General features: G+C 37.0%; 1 protein-coding gene across 4 annotated transcripts in view; it reads left to right on the plus strand.

The window, feature by feature from the left end:
• The window catches only part of Cntn3 (contactin 3), a 443276-nt gene that overhangs the window by 116028 nt on the left and 306832 nt on the right, over positions 1–20416 (plus strand). For all 4 annotated transcript variants that reach the window (XM_004651504.2, XM_045133940.1, XM_045133938.1 and 1 more), the window contains one exon: positions 2642–2776. In XM_004651504.2, the coding sequence (XP_004651561.2) occupies positions 2722–2776 (55 nt within the window). In that variant the 5' untranslated portion in view covers positions 2642–2721. The remainder of the gene's footprint in view (positions 1–2641; positions 2777–20416) is intronic.

Consider the following 20416-nt stretch of genomic DNA (forward strand, 5'->3'; position numbering starts at 1 on the left):
ATTGTCAACTTGGTAAGACCTAGAATCACCTGTGAGGAATTATATAAATTAAGATAGCCTCTGTGCTTGCCTGTGAGGGATTATCTTGATTAGGTTAATTGAGGTGGGGAAGCCTACCTTAACTGTTGGCAGCACGTTAAGGGCTCCTGGGTTGTATACAAGGAAAAAGCTGGCTGAGCAGTAGCAGTCATTACCACATCCTCCCTAAGGACGGGCTTCAAGCAGTTTCCAGCTCCTGCCACCATGCTTTCCCCACCACGAGAGGCTTCCTCTATTAACTGTAAGCTGAAAATAACCCCCCTTCTTTTCTTAAACTGTTTACGGTCAAATATTTTCTCTTGGCAATGAGGAAGTAACTGGATTGCTATCCCTAATTCCTGCCATCGTGAAAGCAATTGTGCCTTTAATTGCCATCTTAGAACTTTTACTAGACTACACACATACAACTTTGCTGTAGGAATAACTGACTTTTGCCCTTAAGTGCAAGTTGTAAAAAATCCACACTTGACAATGTTATTATTTGGATCATAATGTCTAAATAAATAAACCACACATCAGGAACCAATCATACAGAGCATCTTCATGAAGAAACCTGAGATTTCCTCTTATGGCTCGGGGAGAGCTAAAATAGCCCAGCCAATGGCAGCTGCTAAAATACAAAATTGACCATTTATTTGTCCAAGAGGAAAACTGTATTCATTAACTTGCAGGCATGGTATGAGCTGAATTGTAGCACTTTGGAGGTTGTCTGATTTTTGGTATGGCTGCCTCTAGTCTACTTGATCATTAACCATGCAGCTTAACTAGTTTCTAGGGACCTCTCAAAATGACACAGTGCTTTCACATAATTATTTCTTCTCAATAAACATATTCAGTTTATGGAAATTCAAGGAAGCCAAATAAGAGGCTTCATTTACAAGGTTCTCAGACTGAATAATTTGTTCCATTAGCATTTTTGATAGGTTCTGTACAATATATGTCATGGAGAGCTTTCAGTGGTTGTTTCTAGAAATAAAGTTGACTTATGATGGAAATTACTAATGTTAGTTACTAATTTGTATGTCATATTGGGGATTCATAATTCAGGGCAAATAAGAAAGGAGGTAATAAAACATAAATAAAAAAAAAAACAGAAGGGGGTGTAGATGGATACAAAGATAGGCAGAAGGTAGGGGGAGAAGGAGAAAAAAATGAAAAAAAAAACAAATTTTTGAAAATGCCAAGATGAAGGCTAATATTTTATATCCTATGTAAGATATAATCTTTGCATGTGTATATGATGTGCATGTATGTGTTTGTATATGTCTGTGTATGTGAGTGGTATATATGTATTCATATGTGCCTAGGAGCTTTGTCTGTGTATGTGGAGGTAAGAGTTTGGTACCAGATGACATCCTCAGCCTTTCCCTACCTTATTTTTTGAGACAGGGTATCTGAACCTGGAGATCACCAATCCAGCAAGCTAGGTTGCCAGCGAGCCCCGTGGGTCCCATGTTCTGCCCCTCCAACACTAAGAATTCAGTCAGGCTATCATTCCCAGCATTTATGAGGGTGCTAGAGATCAACACTCATGTCTTCATGCCTACTGCTAGGAACATCTCCACAGCCCTGAAAAATAAATTTAAAAAAGAACTTATGAAAACCCTGGCTTCAAGACATCTGCTTATTTAACTCACAGTTTTGTAAAAACATTATCATTAGAGGAAAAGAGAATAAATGAAATTCAAGTTAATATTTTATTTCTTGTAATTATCTAGCAGATGCTTTAATACTTAATATGTTAATAGTTAGTATTTTAGCACTGGTGAAAAAATTTAATTTGATAAAGCTTCTTCCTAGGATGGAGAGATGTCTTAGCAGTTAAGGTACTTGCCTGCAAAACCAAAGGACCCATGTTTGATTCCCTATGACCCACGTAACCCAGTTGCACAAGGTAGCATATGCATATGGAGTTTGTTTGCAGTGACTGGAGTACCTGGTGCACCTATTCTTTCTATCTACATCTCTTAGTCTGTCTATTTATCTATCTTTCAAATTATATATATATATATATACACATACATATATATACATATATATAAATATGTATGTATGTATACACATTTAACAAACATTTTAAAAAGCTGTTTAAGTATCTGTATCTCAAGCATTATTTTTATAAATTACCATGTGTGTGTGTGTATGTGTGTGTGTGTACATATGTACCAAGGCCAATTGAGGAGGTCAGACCATCTCAGGGTGGTTTTCTTCTATTTCCGTCTTGTGCAACAAATGATTTCTTTTTTTTTTTTTTCTTTCCACTGAGAAGGTCAGATTACTTAGTTGGCAAGCTGTAGAATTTTTATGACTCCACTTGCTATTGCCATAGGTGTGTTTGGACAGACCAGGGTTCCCCTTCACATCCACCATTTTCATGGATTCTGGGGATCCTAACTCTACTTGGAAGGGTAACTGAGCAAGTTCCTTTAACCCCTGAGCCTTATCATCAAATCCAGCATCCTCTATTTTGTTTATAAATATTTATATGAGGATTTGAATTTCTGTGAAGGATACACAGTTAAAAGAAAAGAAGAAAATCTCTTGTATAAAGGAACTGTTTTTTTTTTTTTAAGTCTAAATTCTTTGTACCAATATTTTACAGATTAAAGGATTTACCTGAAGACAAAGCATTCAATTCATCTGAGACTGGACAAGAGTTGCTCTTGCTTCTGGCAATTAAAGATGGTGTTGTCATGGAAACAGTTGTTCCTGCTTTCATTCCTTGGCTGCCTAGGAGGTAATAGTAAGCTCTATCTTCTAAAATCTAGTCGTAAGTCATATACTTAAATCATTTTTGATTTTGGTTCCTTGGTTTTTCTGGGGAGTGGATGCAGGGTAGGGTCTCACCTATCTGAAGCTACACATAAAATCAATACATAGCTGAAGTTAGCTTTGAACACCTGACTCTACTGCCTCCACTTTCTGAATTTATAAACATTGAAGTAAGTCTCCATTAGTGTCAATAACAAACAATTTCTTTCCTCTGGTAAGGAACTTCACAATCTTACTTCTGGTGATCATCTGCTTATTGGACTTTCCCTTAATTTTTGCAAGTCATTTTCTTTACCTAGAAAGTATGGTACCTGATATAAAAGATGTATGGCTAAGTCATCATTAGTGTTCCCAATTTGAAAACCAAAATCTAAAAATGTTCATTCAGAACTGTTTCCCAGCGAAAGAGGTAAACCCCAAGGGACAAAGAGAATATCTCTTTTAAGGTATGCCATAGGCTGGAGAGATTGCTTAGTGCTTAAGACACTTGCCTATAAAGCCTCAGGACTCATCTTTACCTGCTCAGTAACCACGTAAACCAGATGCACAAGGTGGCACATGTGTCTGGAGTTCCTTTGCACTTGCTGGAGGCCCTGGCGTACCCAATCTCTCTCTCTCTCTCTCTCTCTCTCTCTCCTCCCCCCGCCCTCTCCCTCTCCCTCTCTGTCTCTCTTTCTCTCTCAAATAAATAAAAATAACTAAGTAAACTATTTAAAGTATGCCAGTGTTTTCACTTCAAGGATTAAAGGCAGTACTGTTTATTATTCTTCTACCATGGAATGGAGATTTTTCTTTGCAATTTTTAGAAGAATTGAAATTTAGTACAAATTACTAGGCAAAACAAAAATCTTCATGTTTATATCATATAAAAGTATTAGAATAGGGGCTGGAGGGATAGCTAAGCAGTTACGGTACTTGACTGCAAAGCCTAAGGACCCAGGTTCAATTCCCCAGGACCCACATAAGCCAGATGCACAAGGAACAAGATGCACAAGGGAGTGAATGCTTCTGGAGTTTGTTTGCAGTGGCTGGAGGTCCTGCCATGTCCATTCTCTCTCTCTCTTTCTCTGTCAAATAAATAAGTAAAAATAAAAACTATTTAAAAATGTATTACTATAATTTTATGCATATATTAATTTTTGAAGGAGTTGGTAAGAAAAGAAAAGAGTGAAATACTGTATATATAATATGACATTTGTATTTTTTGTTTTAATTTTCTTTCTTTTTTTTAATAATTTTTTTAAAGTGTTAATGCTGATGGGCTCACACCTTTATTTTATTTATTTATTTATTTATTTATTTATTTATTTATTTATTTGAGAGCGTCAGACACAGAGAGAAAGACAGATAGAGGGGGAGAGAGAGGGAATGGGCGCGCCAGGGCTTCCAGCCTCTTCAAACGAACTCCAGACGCATGCTCCCCCTCGTGCATCTGGCTAACATGGGACCTGGGGAACCGAGCCTCGAACCGGGGTTCTTAGGCTTCACAGGCAAGCGCTTAACCGCTAAGCCATCTCTCCAGCCCTAATTTTCTTTCTTTTTGAAAGTTTTAAAAAATATTTTTATTTATTTAGTTGCAAGTAGAGAGATACAAATGGACCGAGATAGAGACAGAGAAAGGATGGCTATACCAGGGCCTCTAGCCACTGCAACTGAACTTCAGATGCATGTGCCACTTTATACATCTGGATTTATGTGGGTTCTGGGGAGTCATACCTGAGTCATTAGGACTTACAGTCAAGCACCTTAACCACTGAACCATCTGTCCAGCCCCTTCTTTCTTTCTTTCCTTTTTTTTATTATGAAACTCTGCAAGGACCAAAACAGCTGGAATAATACAAACAGATATATAAAATCCACTTATATTTAGCTACTTTTACCATTTTTTTCATTGTGTCTATTTACATGCATATATGTGAGTGGTGTGTATGAATCTCAGCATCATGACCACCTGTGAAATTGCACATGTGTACAAGAAAGTGTGTGTGCAAGTGCATGTGAAGACCAAATATTGATATCAGACATTTCTCTCAATCACTCTTTTGACCTTAACTACTAATGGTTTTCTCCCTGAACCCAGAGACCACTGATTTTGATAGTCTAGTGAGCTGAGTTGCCCAGGGTATTTCATATCCCTACATCCGAGTGCAGGAATTACAGGGGTGTCACCCCTTCAGCGTTTACACAGGCCCAGAAGGCCAGAGCTCTGGGCCTCATGCTGCACTGTAAGTCTTATCCACTGAACCTTCTCCCTGGCCCCTGTATGCTCACTTTTCCTTCACTCATTTATTCTCAGTATTAAAATAATTCATCTTCTAAGACCTCCTAAGGCCCATTTTATGTACAAATACATTTTCTTTGATGCCTAAAGAAGCTGGAAAAAATGTAGTTTTCCATGTTTGTTTATTTTTTTTTTCCTATTTGAAGAAAATTGCTGTGGAATGAAGAAAAATATAATATTGCCTAAGATATACTATTTTGCATGAATTTGTTAGAGTTCATGTCTAGGATCCTATATCAAGCTTCAAATTTTCTTTGCTGTTTCAATGATAAAACATCAAAATTATAATCAAGTTTGGTTTATAAGTTAAAGCTTCCAAGTTGTAAAATAAGTTTCCCCCACCTGCTGCAGTTTTAATGGATTGAAACATTGTCTTTGCCTCTAATCTCATACACAGGGCAAAGGAAGTTGTGCCCTCTGGATTTCTGCCATTTTCAGCAGGCTTTAGAGAAAGCTCAATACTGACAAATGAAAATACAATTTTGCGTTTTATTCTTTACAAAGTTTTGAGCTTCCTTATTTCTAGAGAGGAAACAAAGCGGCATTACTGTCTTTCATAAGGACAGCTCGAGAAGTGACCTTGAAGTCTCTCACCAGTGGTTAAGGAAGGGTCATCCAGAGAAAGTTGAGGTGCTCTATAGTAAAGAACATGAGATCCCTTTTTCAGAAGTTTAAAACTGTTAGCTGTAATTTTATTTGACATGTAAATTGTATTGAGCATGTTTCTACACATGTCTTACATATTGATGGACAAACTTATAAAAAAACACATTTTGCCTTTGAGTAAAATGTGAAGATATCTTTAAAGGAATTTAAAGGTCAGCTTGAATCTATAATATGGTATTAAAAAGTCTTAAATTTTTTCAAGTAAGAATTAGGTTAATTTATGCCTAACAAATTAAGTGCAGTAAATTTCTTAGAGAATTGACAATCTTTATAATTACACTATGGGGAAGGATTTGGCTCTTTTAACAAGTTTTAAAGAATATTGACTGCATATGGTGATTTACGTACTGAACATTAGTACTCCTTTAGGATTTGATAAAATTTAGAACAGAAGATTGGCATTGGAGTATGATGTTCTATTAAAATATTGGATCATTTTATATTCATTAAATAATTTATGGTTGAGGAAATATACTATATGCCTTAGATATTAATAAAAAACAATTAATTTGCTGATCCTTAGCAACAAGCATAGACTCAATCAGTGCAACCAATAGTAGACAATTTGTTTTTTCCATCTTATCCAATTATGCTTTCTGTTATTCGTTATCTTGCACATTTTTCAATCACTCTTTTCTTTTTGGTCTCCATGAATTTCCTTTTAACAAAGAATTAAATAGCAATTTCTAGCTAGGTATTTATCATATAATGCAGTTAACTGTATTTTTATTCAAAAATGCTAGTCATTTGGTACCAATATTCAGTATAGGAAGCACAGTATTCAATCAATGCTCTTTAAAAATTTGGTTAAAAATGGGGGTTGGGAGATGGGTCAGTGGTTAAAAGTGCTTGCTTGCAAGCCTTTTGGCCAGAATTCACTTTCCTAGCAACTACACCAGAGGCAAAGTTTCTCAGGAACATGTGATTCCAAAGCACCCACCTCATAGGAGGCAGGGTCATAAGCCCATCAGCCACCCAGACTGGTATGTTCACTGGCAAAACAATATGAGAACCTGTCTCAAAAAGAAAGTGGAAGGAGAAGACAAATGCTCTGACCTTTACATGGGAGCCATGGCATGGGTGCTTATACATACAACATATACCTTACACACAGGCATAACTAAATTAAAAAAAAAAAATGCCTAAGGAAGCCAGGGAGATGACTCAACAGTTACAGACACTGCTTAAAAAATGGCCAAAAAGCCAATTTTTCATAATATAATTTTGAAGATTGCAATTCCCTAAGCAACACACCATATACTAATGTTTCATATGTGAATTAATCCAATTTTATTTACAAACCCTTATAGCTTCTTACGTAAGTAAACACTTGCTCTTCATTTGCACAAAACCAGCCCTGGTTTTCAGGGATGACCTTGGATAGAGATCTGTGTTGCTATGAAGTTGGCTATCTCCTTGCAGCTGATTATGGCATTGGATTTGGAGGGAATGGTATTGTGGAAGAGAGGAACAGGGCAGGATGACAGTGCTGAGCATGGCTGTTGCAAATGAAGTCATCATATGGTTCCTCATTAAGAAGATGATGTGAACAAAGACTTTGAGTTATTGACCTGAACTTGTAAATCTCTGTGGAAGATAGCTGCAGGCAAAGTACATTTCCCATGCAAACTTCTAATATAACACATGACAAATGTTTCAACAACAGCAAGGACAGTCTATTTGCACCAGGAAGAGGTATGGGTGACAAGTCATTCATTGGTAAGACTCAAATGGAAAATGGAGATGAGCACAGCGGAAAATAAAGGACTTTGTGAGCCACTGAAAATATTTCAAACTTTTCTGCTAAATTCTCTCAGCAGAGGAAGGCTGATCCTTCAGATGATTTTGAAGGATCCTGCAGGCAGTATTGTTACAGATTGGTTGTAGAGTGGTGAGCAAATGAACAGATACCAGGGAGGCCTGGATGTTGTTAATAGTCAAGAATGGTGGCTGACTCGGGGTGGGAAGGAAGTTGGTAGGCAAAATCTTGTTCCTTTGAATTTTGAATATCAAACTGGGGAAATTTCTTGGTGGGATAAATGTGAGGCATGAGAGAAAATGATGAGTTGTTATTGGCCTCAAGACTCTGTGTCACATTGGGTTTAGAGGATGTTATGTCCATGCATATCAAGAAGTGACTTACAGAGTGACATGAAGACCCTGCCCTACACAGCAGTGGATTTCCCCACACCACAACAGGATTGTCACTTTCCAATGGTAGACAAAAATTTTTGTTTAATGTGGTGTCAGGACCAGTATTTATTGACTTATTAGGTTGCATGACATGGAATTTAGAAATTGTGAATTTGAAAATATCAAAATATATCCCTCACCAGTCAGAGTAAATACTGTATCTGTTGTGAATCTATAGGTATTTGAGAGTTAGCAGTGAACAAATGGGTGATTTCCCATTATGAAGCAGGTATTTTTATTTTATTTTATTTATTTGAGAGAGAGAGGCAGATAGATGGAGAAAGAGAATGGGCATACCAGGGCTGTCAGCCACTGCAAACAAACTCCAGACATGTGCAGCATCTTGTGCATTTGGCTTACATGGGTCCTGGGGAATCAAGCATGGGTCCTTTGGCTTTGTAGCCAAGTGCCTTAACCACTAAGCCATCTCACCATCCCAAAGCAGATATTTTGATGGGTAAGCCTTGGGCCTTGATGTTGCATGCCTTTCTTTTGGCGTTATTTATTAGAATGACTTACTGTATAGTTCAGGCCAGCCTGGAGCTCACTGTGTATTGCAGGTTCATCTTGACCCTATGATCCTGCTGCCTCAGCATTCTGAGTATTAGAATTACATGTATACAGCTGTTACTTGGATTTTTTTATGTGCTTGTAATCAAGAAAGGTTCACAGCCAGAGATTTAGGTAGACATGGAAAATAGAGTCCTTTTTACTCTGAGCATTCTGGCAGAAAACCAGATAAGGTACAGTAGGGAGATAAACCTCCATGGTAACAGTAATAATATTAGTATATATTATTATTATTTATAATGTTGTTATTAATAATATTATGAGTGTCAGGCCTGGGGTTATATCATGTATCAGCTATATTATAGGCAAGGAAATAGTCTCTAGTCATTTATGTAACTTGTAGTCAGTGTGGTTATTACAAAATTTTTATTTCTTTCTGAAATAATTATATAGATTCTCAAATAGACTTTTGCTTCCTGTGTTTTCTCTTCTAAAATAAAGTCACAGGTTTCAACCATGGGCTAAAACAATCAAGGACCCAAGGAAGGTATTGATTTACTGCTTAGTAAGTTCATGATTGAGCTTCCCTGGCTACTCAGATGGAAGAACCCCTATCTACAAGTTTTTTGGTAACTGAATATGGAAAATGCGACTAGTCCAGATTTCCATACATTAAAAAAGGCATACAGTATTTCCAAAATGTAGTAACTTTTTGTTTTAAAATTCCTCATTTTCATATGGTAATCAGCTTAACAATTCTAAGCTACATTAGATTAAGTAAAAATATTTTAAAATTAATTGTATCTGTTTATGTTAATTCTCATGCAGTCCCTTGAAACATTTGAAATATATAGGTGGCTTGTATTCTGTTTCTTTTGGATAGCATACTGCTACTCATGTATGAAATAGAAACCTAGCCATTTTGCAAATGGTTTCTAATATCTCATACTTGCTCAAACAGAAATGAGATGAATTATGGAAGTAGGGACTTTGATTTCACATACAAGGTTATAAATACCAACTGAGTATATATTGCCAGAAGATACTGAATACTTTGCTAAATGAGTTCCCCTGAATATTGTAACCTTGCTGAGAGAACATACACAATGTTTAAACAATATGTGGACTTTCTAAACTTCTCATAAGACATTCTGTTTTGTTTTATGTTTTAGTCTTCTAGTGAGAATATTTTGGGAAATTAAACTCCTTTGGTGAATTAAATCATTTTATTACTTTTGGACATGTGTGTATGAGTGAGTACATGTATGTTCATATATGTGTGACTCCAGTTATGTTCATGTGAATGTGGAGGCCAGAGTTGGGTCTTTTCTTCCACTAATCTGCACCTTATTTTTATGAGATGAGATCTTGTACTGAACCCAGAACTTACCATGTCAGCTAGAAAAGATTGCCAGCAAGCCTCAAAGATTCTTGCCTTTCTGCCTTCTTCACTTTGGAATATGCAGCATTATATGTGGATTCTGTATATCCAAACTCAGATCTTCATGTTTGCTCAATAAATACTTTACCCATCCATCTTCCTAAGGTTTGTTTGGCTTTAAGGACCACCTTCATCCACATTTTGTGGGACATGTATCTCTCTTAGTGGATTTAAACCGGTAATCCCCATGAAAACCAGCCTGAGTGATAACCTAATTTGGTGCATGTGGAAAGGAAAATTGGTTGCTTGATGATATCATGTTGGCTGGCCCTGGTCCTAGATTTAAAGGAGTTCTGTTTCTTTGTATCTCTGAGATGAAAATACCTGAGAGAACAATTTAAAGAAGGTGTCATTCACCTCACTTTAAAGGATGCTTGGCTGTGCTTCTGGATACTTGGTGAGTCAGAGAGCCCGGGCACAGGGCAGAGAGGTTCTTTACCTTAAAGCAGGTGGGAAGCAGAGAAAAGAAATAGAGGTGTGAGCCGGGTTAAGATGCAACTCCTGAGGAGACATCTCAGTGAACCACTTTCTCCAAATAGGCCCCGCCTCTTACTTCCTTTCACCGCCCCATGATGCCATAACATTACAAATGCATTAAAGAGAGTTAACTGTTCATTTGCTTGGTACCCTCGTAAAGTAATGGTGACTGGAACTGCCTTCAGATTGACTCAGTGTGTGCTTGTCTAATTTCCTAGGTCATTATCAGTCTAGTGCATATGACAAGCAAGTTTAGCCATGACAAGCACGTAAATGCCCCCACTCTAGACTCGATGCAGCCCAGAACTTTTTGTTTGCCTGTTTCAGGGCTCAGAAATGCACTGGACGATTTTGTCTACTTGCATGTATGACTCAGTCTTCTGTGACTGAGACTGTGTGCAATGCCTTTGAAGGAAATAAAGATGATTTTCATAAAATATTGCTCTAAATTGTCCATACTATAATTGTGGGTTGAATTCATAGCCACCATTCATGAACTTGGGCTTTCTTTGACAATATAAGTGTAGTCATGTGAAACATGTGCCAACTGAATTCACCAATGTAGGCTGCATTGGAAACTCATAATCTCTACATGTCTTATACCAGTGATTTCACTGAGTAAAATATCTTGACCAAGGAGATGTGAGGCTCTTCAGGTCTTCATGCTAACCATCATTTTCTTCTATGACATTATCATTTGAGTAACTTCTTGTAAAAATTTTCTTTTTCTTAGCCACATGATGATTAAGTAATGATATGAAAGTAAAATGAACTTTTCCTGTTCTCCCTGAAATGATTGAGAGATATTTTTTTTCAATTGGTTTTAATAACAGTACTGTTGTAATCACTTAGAAGTTGATTAAGGATTTCAACTTATCAGTATATCATCTCAAAGGAGATCTAGAACCATATGATTTTGTAGTGTTTGATATGGTGTGTGAAGATTCAGGTAAGCTGTGACAAAAATGATTGCCATATTTATCTAGTAGTTGTTCACAGTACATAGAACTCTATGGTCTAGAACTATCTGAGGTTTTTGGTATCTGATGTTACATTTCAGGTAAGCTGTGACCAAAATGTCTACCATTTCTTATCTAGTATTTGTTTATAGTGCCAACTAAATTCTAGACTTGCTGGCAATGATAGTAGTGAAATGCAGATGTCACTGTGCTTGGCTTTTCAATCCTGACATCCCTTGTGTTTTACAGATAAATTTACTTAAAATCTTTGCCACCTCTGTTGCTGCAGCCTAGCTCTTGAATTGTATTTCACTTATCCTGTTTAAATACTGACAGTTATCAAAGCATGCTTGTGAGCACAACTAAAGGGTATGATCCTGGGGTGTATTTTCTTCTCATAAACTTGGTCATCAATAACTGTGCAGATATTATTCATAAGCTTGATGATAACAGAAGGCATTCAGGAAACATAAGGATGATATATTGGAAATGTAATTTGACTTCAATATATACTAAAGGTTAAATAAAAACAACAATTTGGTTTGGACCTTAAAATTCTATTGTCTCAAAAGTATCCAATAATTAGTCCACTAACTCTTGCAAATAAATGCTCATTAAAACCATCTAATTTACTGTTGCCAAAGTGTTGAGCTGTCTTAAAGTACTCATTGCTTGAAGTGTTTGAAAATACCCCACTGCATAATATAATTATCCATGGATTGACTTGGATTAGCAGACATATACAGCTTGGGCTCCCATTATGTAAGAGTGCAGTGGTTAGGGTTAACTCATGATAACTGGGGATTTGAGTAAAAGGTAAATTCATGCACTACATGCTTACGTACACAAACATACTTGTTAACATGCATTCATTTCAGCCACTGCAAAAGTCATCTTGATTTTGACTTGTATGTGGTAAATGTGTCTGTAAGAAAAGAAAAGTTAGAATTTATGCTATATTCAAGATCATCCTTGTCCCTCTCTGTCCTCTTTTTTTCTATTCCTTTGATAGATAACTCATGCCTGTCTCTATTCTCTCTTCTTTTGGGGTTCTGCTCCAGCCTTGTAACTCATGTTTCTGCCTCTGTTTGGCCATTATCCTATGCATTCCTCATATTACAACCCATGATATCTTTCAAAGAGCCTTTCAACTGAATGCTGACTTCCTGGTTTGTGAAAGGCATTATGGTATGTAATGTGAAGGCATCCAAATGAATCAGACTGTGGGAAGTGTAGGAAGGAAGGATTGTGTAAAAATCAGAGAGAGGAAAAAATATGCCAAGATAAAAGATTGTAATTTCAGAAAAATGCAGAAAAACTTGATGAAAGTTGTTGAGTACTGGTAGAATAAGAATAAACAACAATAATGGAAAGGACAACAGAAGTAATGAAGGCCTTAAAGTTGTGCTTTATTTCTCTGAGTGTTTACGGAGCATTCACTTTATTCCAAACATGAAGCTAGGGGACTTGTCTGCATTATGTCATTGTTTCCTGGGTGATTTTGACCCTTGTATTGCTATTATCCCTATTTACCTAATAGGGGACAGAGGGTCTTGTCAAGTTAAACAACTTGCTAAAATATATTCATGTAAGTATTTTAAGCTGGGGTTCATTTAACAATCTGTGCAACTAGAGATATAGCTTAGTGGCTGATTAATTGCTTACCATGCATAAGGTCCAGGGTTTGAACCCTATCACTGCCAAATCAAAAACACAAACCAAATTTTCAAGGCAACTTTATTTCACAGCATAAGAACATAACTGTTCTGTTATATGTGGACATAATTTGAGAGACAGACAGGAAAAATAATTCAAGTTTAAATCATAAGGTTGCCTTTCACTCCTATATGATAAATACAAAAAAAATATATTGAGAGGGATTAATGTTTATTATGTAGCATATCAAATCCTAGCTTATGAATGAACTAACTTTGATTTCCTTACTAAACTTTAATATAAAATTTTATTTAAAATGTTTAATGATGTAAAATTGTATATATATATACATATATATAGACACACACATATATATATGTATGTATATAGACACACATATATGTATATATATGGTCTACAATCAATAATTTCTTTTACATATGCATGTTTGTGGTATGTGTGATGTCTTTGTGTACTGTACTCATAATGTGCACATCCCATGAACATGTGTATGCAAACAACTGTTCATCTCCATGTTTCCTTGAGACTGGGTCTGTCACTTATTCTGGACCATGCTATTCTTGTGGACCTAAGCGATTCTCAGGTGTCTGTTCCTTATAGGGTATAGACATGTGTGGTCACACCCAGCCATTTATATAGGGATGCTATGAAATTTAACTCAGGCAGTCTCACACCCTCTTAGGGACTTGTGCTTACATGGGAGTTATCTTACATAGTGATCTATCTCTCTAGTCCTACAATGATGTTTTGTATGTGGTGCTAGACATTGAATATAGGGCTTTATATATGATAGGCAAATTCTTTACCAAAGGTTAGATACTTAGGTTTAATGTGATGTTTATTCACCATGCACAAGCATGTTTATATGCATACATACACACATATGTGGACATATAAGGTCTTTATCACATACATATTTACACATATCTGTGGTCATATATATATATATATAGGAATGATGAAATTAAGCTTAGTACCATACCTTAGACTTCATACACATTTATATTTTAAGAGGAGTCCTCACTTAATAAGAACCATTCAGCTGTACTCAACATATTTTACAACAAAACTGTGGAATGTCCTTCTGCCTACTGGAAACTTTATGTATTCTGACCAGCATCTCTTCCTTCCTGCAATCTTTAGTCCTTGGTAACTAACTATTCTTCTACACCCTGTTTCTCTTTACTTAATATGTAGCTCAAGATATTCTTCCTTGTGTGGCACTGAATCGGACATTTTTAGATTTCACAGCAAGTGAGATTATGTGAGCTGTGGCTTTTGGTGCTTGGGGCATTTAAGTTAATGTTAATGTCTTCCATCCATTAATATGTTTATACACACACACACACACACACACACACACACGCACAAACACACCAACTACAAAAGATTGATGTGGTTATTATTATAGTCAGAAGTTATTATTTTGTCTAAAATTGGCCATAGTTCTTAACATTAGTTAGGTTTCAATTCCAGGCTGTATTCTCTATTTCTGCAACTCTGAATTGTCTACTATGGGAAACACTAACTACATGTGACCATAGGGAGCATGATCAGAAAAAAATTGAGATTTACTCCACTTATAAAATAAACTCTGGAATTTAAAGATATATTATAAGATCAGATGACGGAAAGCACAGTAATATTTTTTGCTGATTGCATTATGAATTGGTAAGTTTTAGATATTTGAATTTACATAGTGAGTAAATTAATTTCATCAGTGTTGTTTTCCTGCTTCTACTACTAACAAAAAAAAATGTATTCGGTATCATGTTTTTGGAGGGACAGTCCAGGCTTAGACTGCATTTACCATGCATGAAAAGTATTGCATACAATAGGCTGATGAAAGAGGAAAAAGTTGAGAATCTGAAAATTGATATGCAATTCATGTTACCATGTGACTTTGCTGTAAGACTGTTGTCTGGTGGATGTTTGTAGATTGGATGTGGGGAAGAAAAGTGAAAGATATACTAGTTTGTGTTATATTACGTGGAGGATATCATGTGCTTCCTTTAAAAAATATTTTATTTAATTAATTATTTGAGAGAGAGATAGAGGGAGACAGAGAGAGGATGGGAGGGCCAGGTCCTCTAGTCTCTGCAAATGAATTCCAGATGCATGCAACACCTTGTGCATCTGGCTTATATGGGTACTGAAGAATCAAACCTGGGTCCTTAGGATTCACAGTCAAGTGCCTTAATCGCTAAACCACCTCTCCAGTCCAATATAAGCTTCTTTTTTAAAAAAAATATTTTATTTACTTATTTGTAAGCACACATAGAAAGAGAGAGAGAGAGAGAGAGAGAGAGAGGGAGAGAAAGAGAGAGAGAGAGAGAGAAGTAAGACAGGCAGAGAGAGAGTGGGTGTGCCAGGGCCTCTAGCCACTGCAAATGAACTCCAGACACATGTGCCCCCTTGTGCATCTGGTTTATGGACTGTGGAATTATAGAAGCTGAGTCCTTTGGCTTTGCAGGCAAGTGCCTTATCCTCTAAACCAGTAGGACATTGGCTATATTGGAAATATTCCTGATCTTTAAATATATTTTATTTATTTATTTGAGATACAGAGAAAGAGGGAGAGAGTGAGAGAATGGATACCTCAGGTCCTTCAGCCACTACAATCTGGATTCTTTGGCTTTGCAGGAAAGTGCTTTAACCACTAAGCAATATTCTCCAGCCCTACTTTTTAAATATATATTTTATTTAATTTCTGAGTATTTTTAACTGCCAGTTGCTTATATGATGAATGACTTAAATGAACAGACAAGAGTGAATTTTCCTGGGGAGCTTTGGTTATAGAAGGAAAGTTGTTCTTCTAAAGAAAAGTGGCTCTTGCCAGGTGTGGTGGCGCACACCTTTAATCCCAGCACTTGGGAGACAGAGGTAGGAGGATTGCCATGAGTTCAAGGCCACCCTGAGATGACAGAGTTAATTCCAGGTCAGCCTGGACCAGAGTGAGACCCTACCTCGAAAAACTAAAAAAAAAAAAAAAAAAGTGGCTCTTAAATCAGAAACCTAAAGTTTAGTTGTTATTAGTTGTTTAAGAACTTTTTTCTTTTCGTTTTTCAAGTGGCTTAGAGGATTAGAGTTCGTTGGATCGTCTGATGGGATGGACATTTCAAATGCTATAGCCATGTCATCTGTGTTCATCTACCAGGTCTTTCTCTCTTGATCAAGGGTTGTTTCTGTTCTGGGATGAACAGTGAGCATGTACAGTTTATTACTTCATGTAGTTCTTGCCTACAAATTTTACTCACTACTCAGTTTGTGAGGCTGGGCTGTTAAAAGTACAATTTGCATGCCTTTTTTCCTGTTGGTACCAGCTTGCTGATCACTCAATGAGTATGATGTTAGGAAAACATACCCTAGTGTGGAAGAAGGCTGTCTCTTCCTGGTGACCAATTGCCACTGAATATCTCAAAGCTTATATGCAAATCATGACCACTACTGTGTAAACTCAGTGGTGGGCTCTGTGAAAAGCATTTCATTTGTACTTTTCTGCAATTCTTATATCCACTTGGCCATGTCCAACTCCTACCTAATTCTGACTTCTGTTTATTACATATTGACTTTATTTGTTTAAAATATAGTTCACATCCTCTGTGGTGCTTTGAATGTAAATGAATGTCCTCCAGAGTCTCAGTGATTTTTTTCTTTCTTTTTCTTTATTAGAAATGTACATACTCAGTGTGTAAATGGCACATGTGGGTACCATCCACAGCCTCCTTCTTGCTCCCCCCCCCAAAAGGGCCCCTCCCTATTAGGATTGCCAATTATCCCCATGGGGATTATGGATTGTGCATTGTGGGGGGTAGCGATCATTTATGGGGAAAAGGTAATATCTCTGTCCATAATGTCCCAACTTGTGGCTCTAACAATCTTTCTGCTCCTTCTTCTGTGAATTTCCCCAAGCCAGGTGTTTTTATTTATTTATTTATTTTTTTAGGTCTACTTCAGTGATGAGGTCTTGGGACCCTCTGTGTCTCTGGATCTCTGGTTTGGCAGGAGTTGAGTGTTCTCTGTATCTATCTCCTTCATCCTTGTGCTGATCCCAGGTTCACCAAGAAAGCAGCACTCTTACTCATTTCCCCAATTACTGTATGGTTTTAGCTGGAGCCCTGTTGGAGTAAGATGGGCTGATTTTCTTCTTAAGTTCTGCATACTTCTGAAAAATAGAAGCAAATTCTCCAATGACGCATGAAGTCAGCTCTAGATAAATGGAATAACCATTATTAATTTAGAGAAAATTTAATAGGTGTAGGCCTTCTTGTAGCACAAGATTGGTGGGAGATTGATATTGGAGAGTGAACTCATTTTTTGGGTATGATTCTGACTTATTTTCCAGTTCCAGCTATGGGTTCTATTCCACTGAGTGGATTTGTTAGCCAATTCTAGAGCAGTTGGTGACCCAATGTGTCAATGGTGGAGGAAGCTGGCTCATTTCCATAGATCCATAGCAGAGGGACACTACCAAATAGGCAGCAAATGACAACAACCCAAGCTCTAACTGATTCTTTCCACACCTTAGGAATGGACTACAAGATCTCAGTGATTTTTGATTAATATTGAGCTTGCAACTTGAGTCTCCACTAGGTTGTGCCCTGCTGGGGAATACATATGTCACTGGGGATGAATCTTGTAGTCCAGCCCTAAGGCGTTTAAAGGATCAGTTTGAGGTTGGGCTGTTGGTGTTTGCTGCCTATTTGGTAGTGTCTCTCTGCTATGGGTCTATGGAAATGAACCAGTTTCTTCTACCATTGATGATGTTTCTCCTGTATTGTGTAAACCTAAAATGCATCCTTTTTCCATAAGTTTCTTACCATCAGTTGTTTATTCGAGCAGCAAGAAAGTAATAACAACATCCTTGGAGAGTGAGAAGGCCTATAGTAGTATTCTTTTAAGTCCCTTTTACTACTTCCTTGGGTACCTTTTAGTGACCCTTTTTCTTCCTCAAACATACCCCATAATATGTCTCTCCCATTATGGGCTTGAGAACAATGAAGACTCTGTGGCATCTGGATGAGCTTAGGTCTCCCCAAGCCAGTGACTCAAGTTCTTGTCTTATGATTAGCAAATAACTGATAAGTGTAGACATGATGAAGGGTTAATTATAAAAGGTTTATTTTAAGGGAGTTGAAATAAAGGTAAAAATGGTAGAAGAAAAACAGAAAAAAACTCAAGCTGAGAGTTCTCCCTGCCCTAAATGGAAAATGTCCCAAAAAGGAAAAGTTTAGGAAAATTTGCATAGCAACTTGGAATTATCCCATTTTATAAATTAGGCATCCAAATGGGACAGCCTCACTGTAAAGTTCAAATGCATATGAATGACCTGGATTGGTTGGTGAGCCAGGAAGGGAAGTACAAATCCAGAAAAGCCTGTCAACAGGGGGAAATGCTCAAAAACCAATGAAAAAGTGTCAGGATGCTGTTCTGTATATCCATCAAATCAGACTGGAGTTCTCATCTAGTATTACCTGGGCAGGCTGGCACCTGTATTCTTTCGGGAATGAGTTCCTAAGTAACTACCTGAAAAGAAAGTTAGCTTGGTTCTGAACTGTGCCTCTACTATTCTTATTCAAAGCTCTGTGGTGGAAATGCTCATTCATAAAGATTATTTGTTAATTTCTGTTGCTTTCAATGAAAATATTTTGTTTTTGTGGTGCAGGATCTGGTTTGTGTCACCTATTGACCTGGAACTCATGATAGACCAGGCTGATCATGAAGTCAGTAACCCTCATCCTCCTGCCTCAGGTTTCTCGTGATGAGATTATAGGTGTACACCACCAAACTTGGCTGATACATAGATTGAAACATCATTGTTTTATTAGTGAGCCCTAAATTGCCATGTACTTCTTTTTAAAATTATTTATTTATTTGTGTGTGTGTGTGTGTGTGTGTGTGTGTGTGTGTGTGTGTGTGTGTTGGAGTGAGAAAAGGTGCACCAGCTGCTCTTGCTGCTGCAAACAAATGCCTATCTGGCTCTGGGTAATTGACTGGAGAATTGACTGGCAGGCTCTAAAAAAAGTGCCTTTAGCCACTGAGCCATCTACCATGCTCCATACATTTCTTTAAATCCTCATAAATAACAAATACTATTTATGTTACCTTTGCTGCAGTTCACTTCCTTTGTCATCAAGTGACCTATTTTAGGTAATATCTAGTGATAGCAAACAATGATTACCTGTGTAACAATGGATGCTGTTTACATGAAGATATTTAATTTTTTACTTATTTTATGAGAAAGGCATGCAGTATGAAAACAAACTTTTCATGCATCTTTTCAATGGAAAAAATACAAAACAGAATTGTGATAGTTTGAATGTATGTCTCCCCATAGATTTTGGTATTTAATTAAAGTGTGTAACTTGGGTTTCCTAACACATGGCTGGAGGAGGTGTAATTTGGAGTGGGTCCTGGGGTCCAGCCCAAAGATGAGTTTGGAGGTGGATCTGAATTCTAGCCCAAAACATAACCAGAGAAGTTTGAGCTTTTGGGGTCCTGTTTATTGATTCCTGTTTCACTGCTATTTGGTATTTGCTGGATGTGTGGTTGTTTCTCTCTGCCTGGATGTATGGAAGCAGCTTCTTCTGACACTGATGTGACTATCTCTGGATCTGTAGACTTGAAATAAGCCCTTTTGTCCCATAAACTGTGTCTGGTTTATATATTTATCTGAGCAATGTGGTGCTGTCTACTACAAGTATATTGCCAATTTATCTATTTTTTAAGGTTTTTTTTTTTTTTTTTTTTTTTACTGTGGCATGCAATCCCTTTTGCTTTTTTGGTTTTAAACAAAAGCTTTTCTGTGTATCTCAGACTGGCCTGGGATTTACTGTGTAGCGCAAGCATGCCTGGATCTCACAATTCTTCTGCTTGCATCACTGGCTTTTACCACTATGTAGATGTAGATATAGAGATATAGGGAATAAAGATATTTATTACACTATTTCCTCATGCATTACTAGTCCTCAGATATAATTCAAAATTTGACACCACCCTAAGTAAAAACATTTAACAATAATCACATTGAATGACATTTATTGCACTTCTGACCTATAAAGATATTGCTAATATATTTGTCTAAAATCTCATACTAGGTAGGAGAGATGGCTCAATAGTTAAGGCACTTGCCTGAAAAGCCTAGTGATTTGGGTTTGATTCCCTAGTACCCATGTAAAGTCAAATGTACAAAGTGGTGCATGTATCTGGAGTTCATTTGCAGTGACCATAGCCCCTGGTGTACCCATTCTATTTGTCTCTGTTTTCTGTCTCTCTCTCTTTCCCTCCCTCTCATACTCTCTATTTGCAAATAGATGAGAATAAAAATTACACACAAAAAAACTCATGTTACTTGTACTGGACACAGACCTCAATTGATAGAGTAATTACCTCCCAAGCATG

The sequence above is a fragment of the Jaculus jaculus genome, chromosome 14 (assembly GCF_020740685.1).
Source record: "Jaculus jaculus isolate mJacJac1 chromosome 14, mJacJac1.mat.Y.cur, whole genome shotgun sequence".
NCBI lineage: Eukaryota > Metazoa > Chordata > Mammalia > Rodentia > Dipodidae > Jaculus > Jaculus jaculus.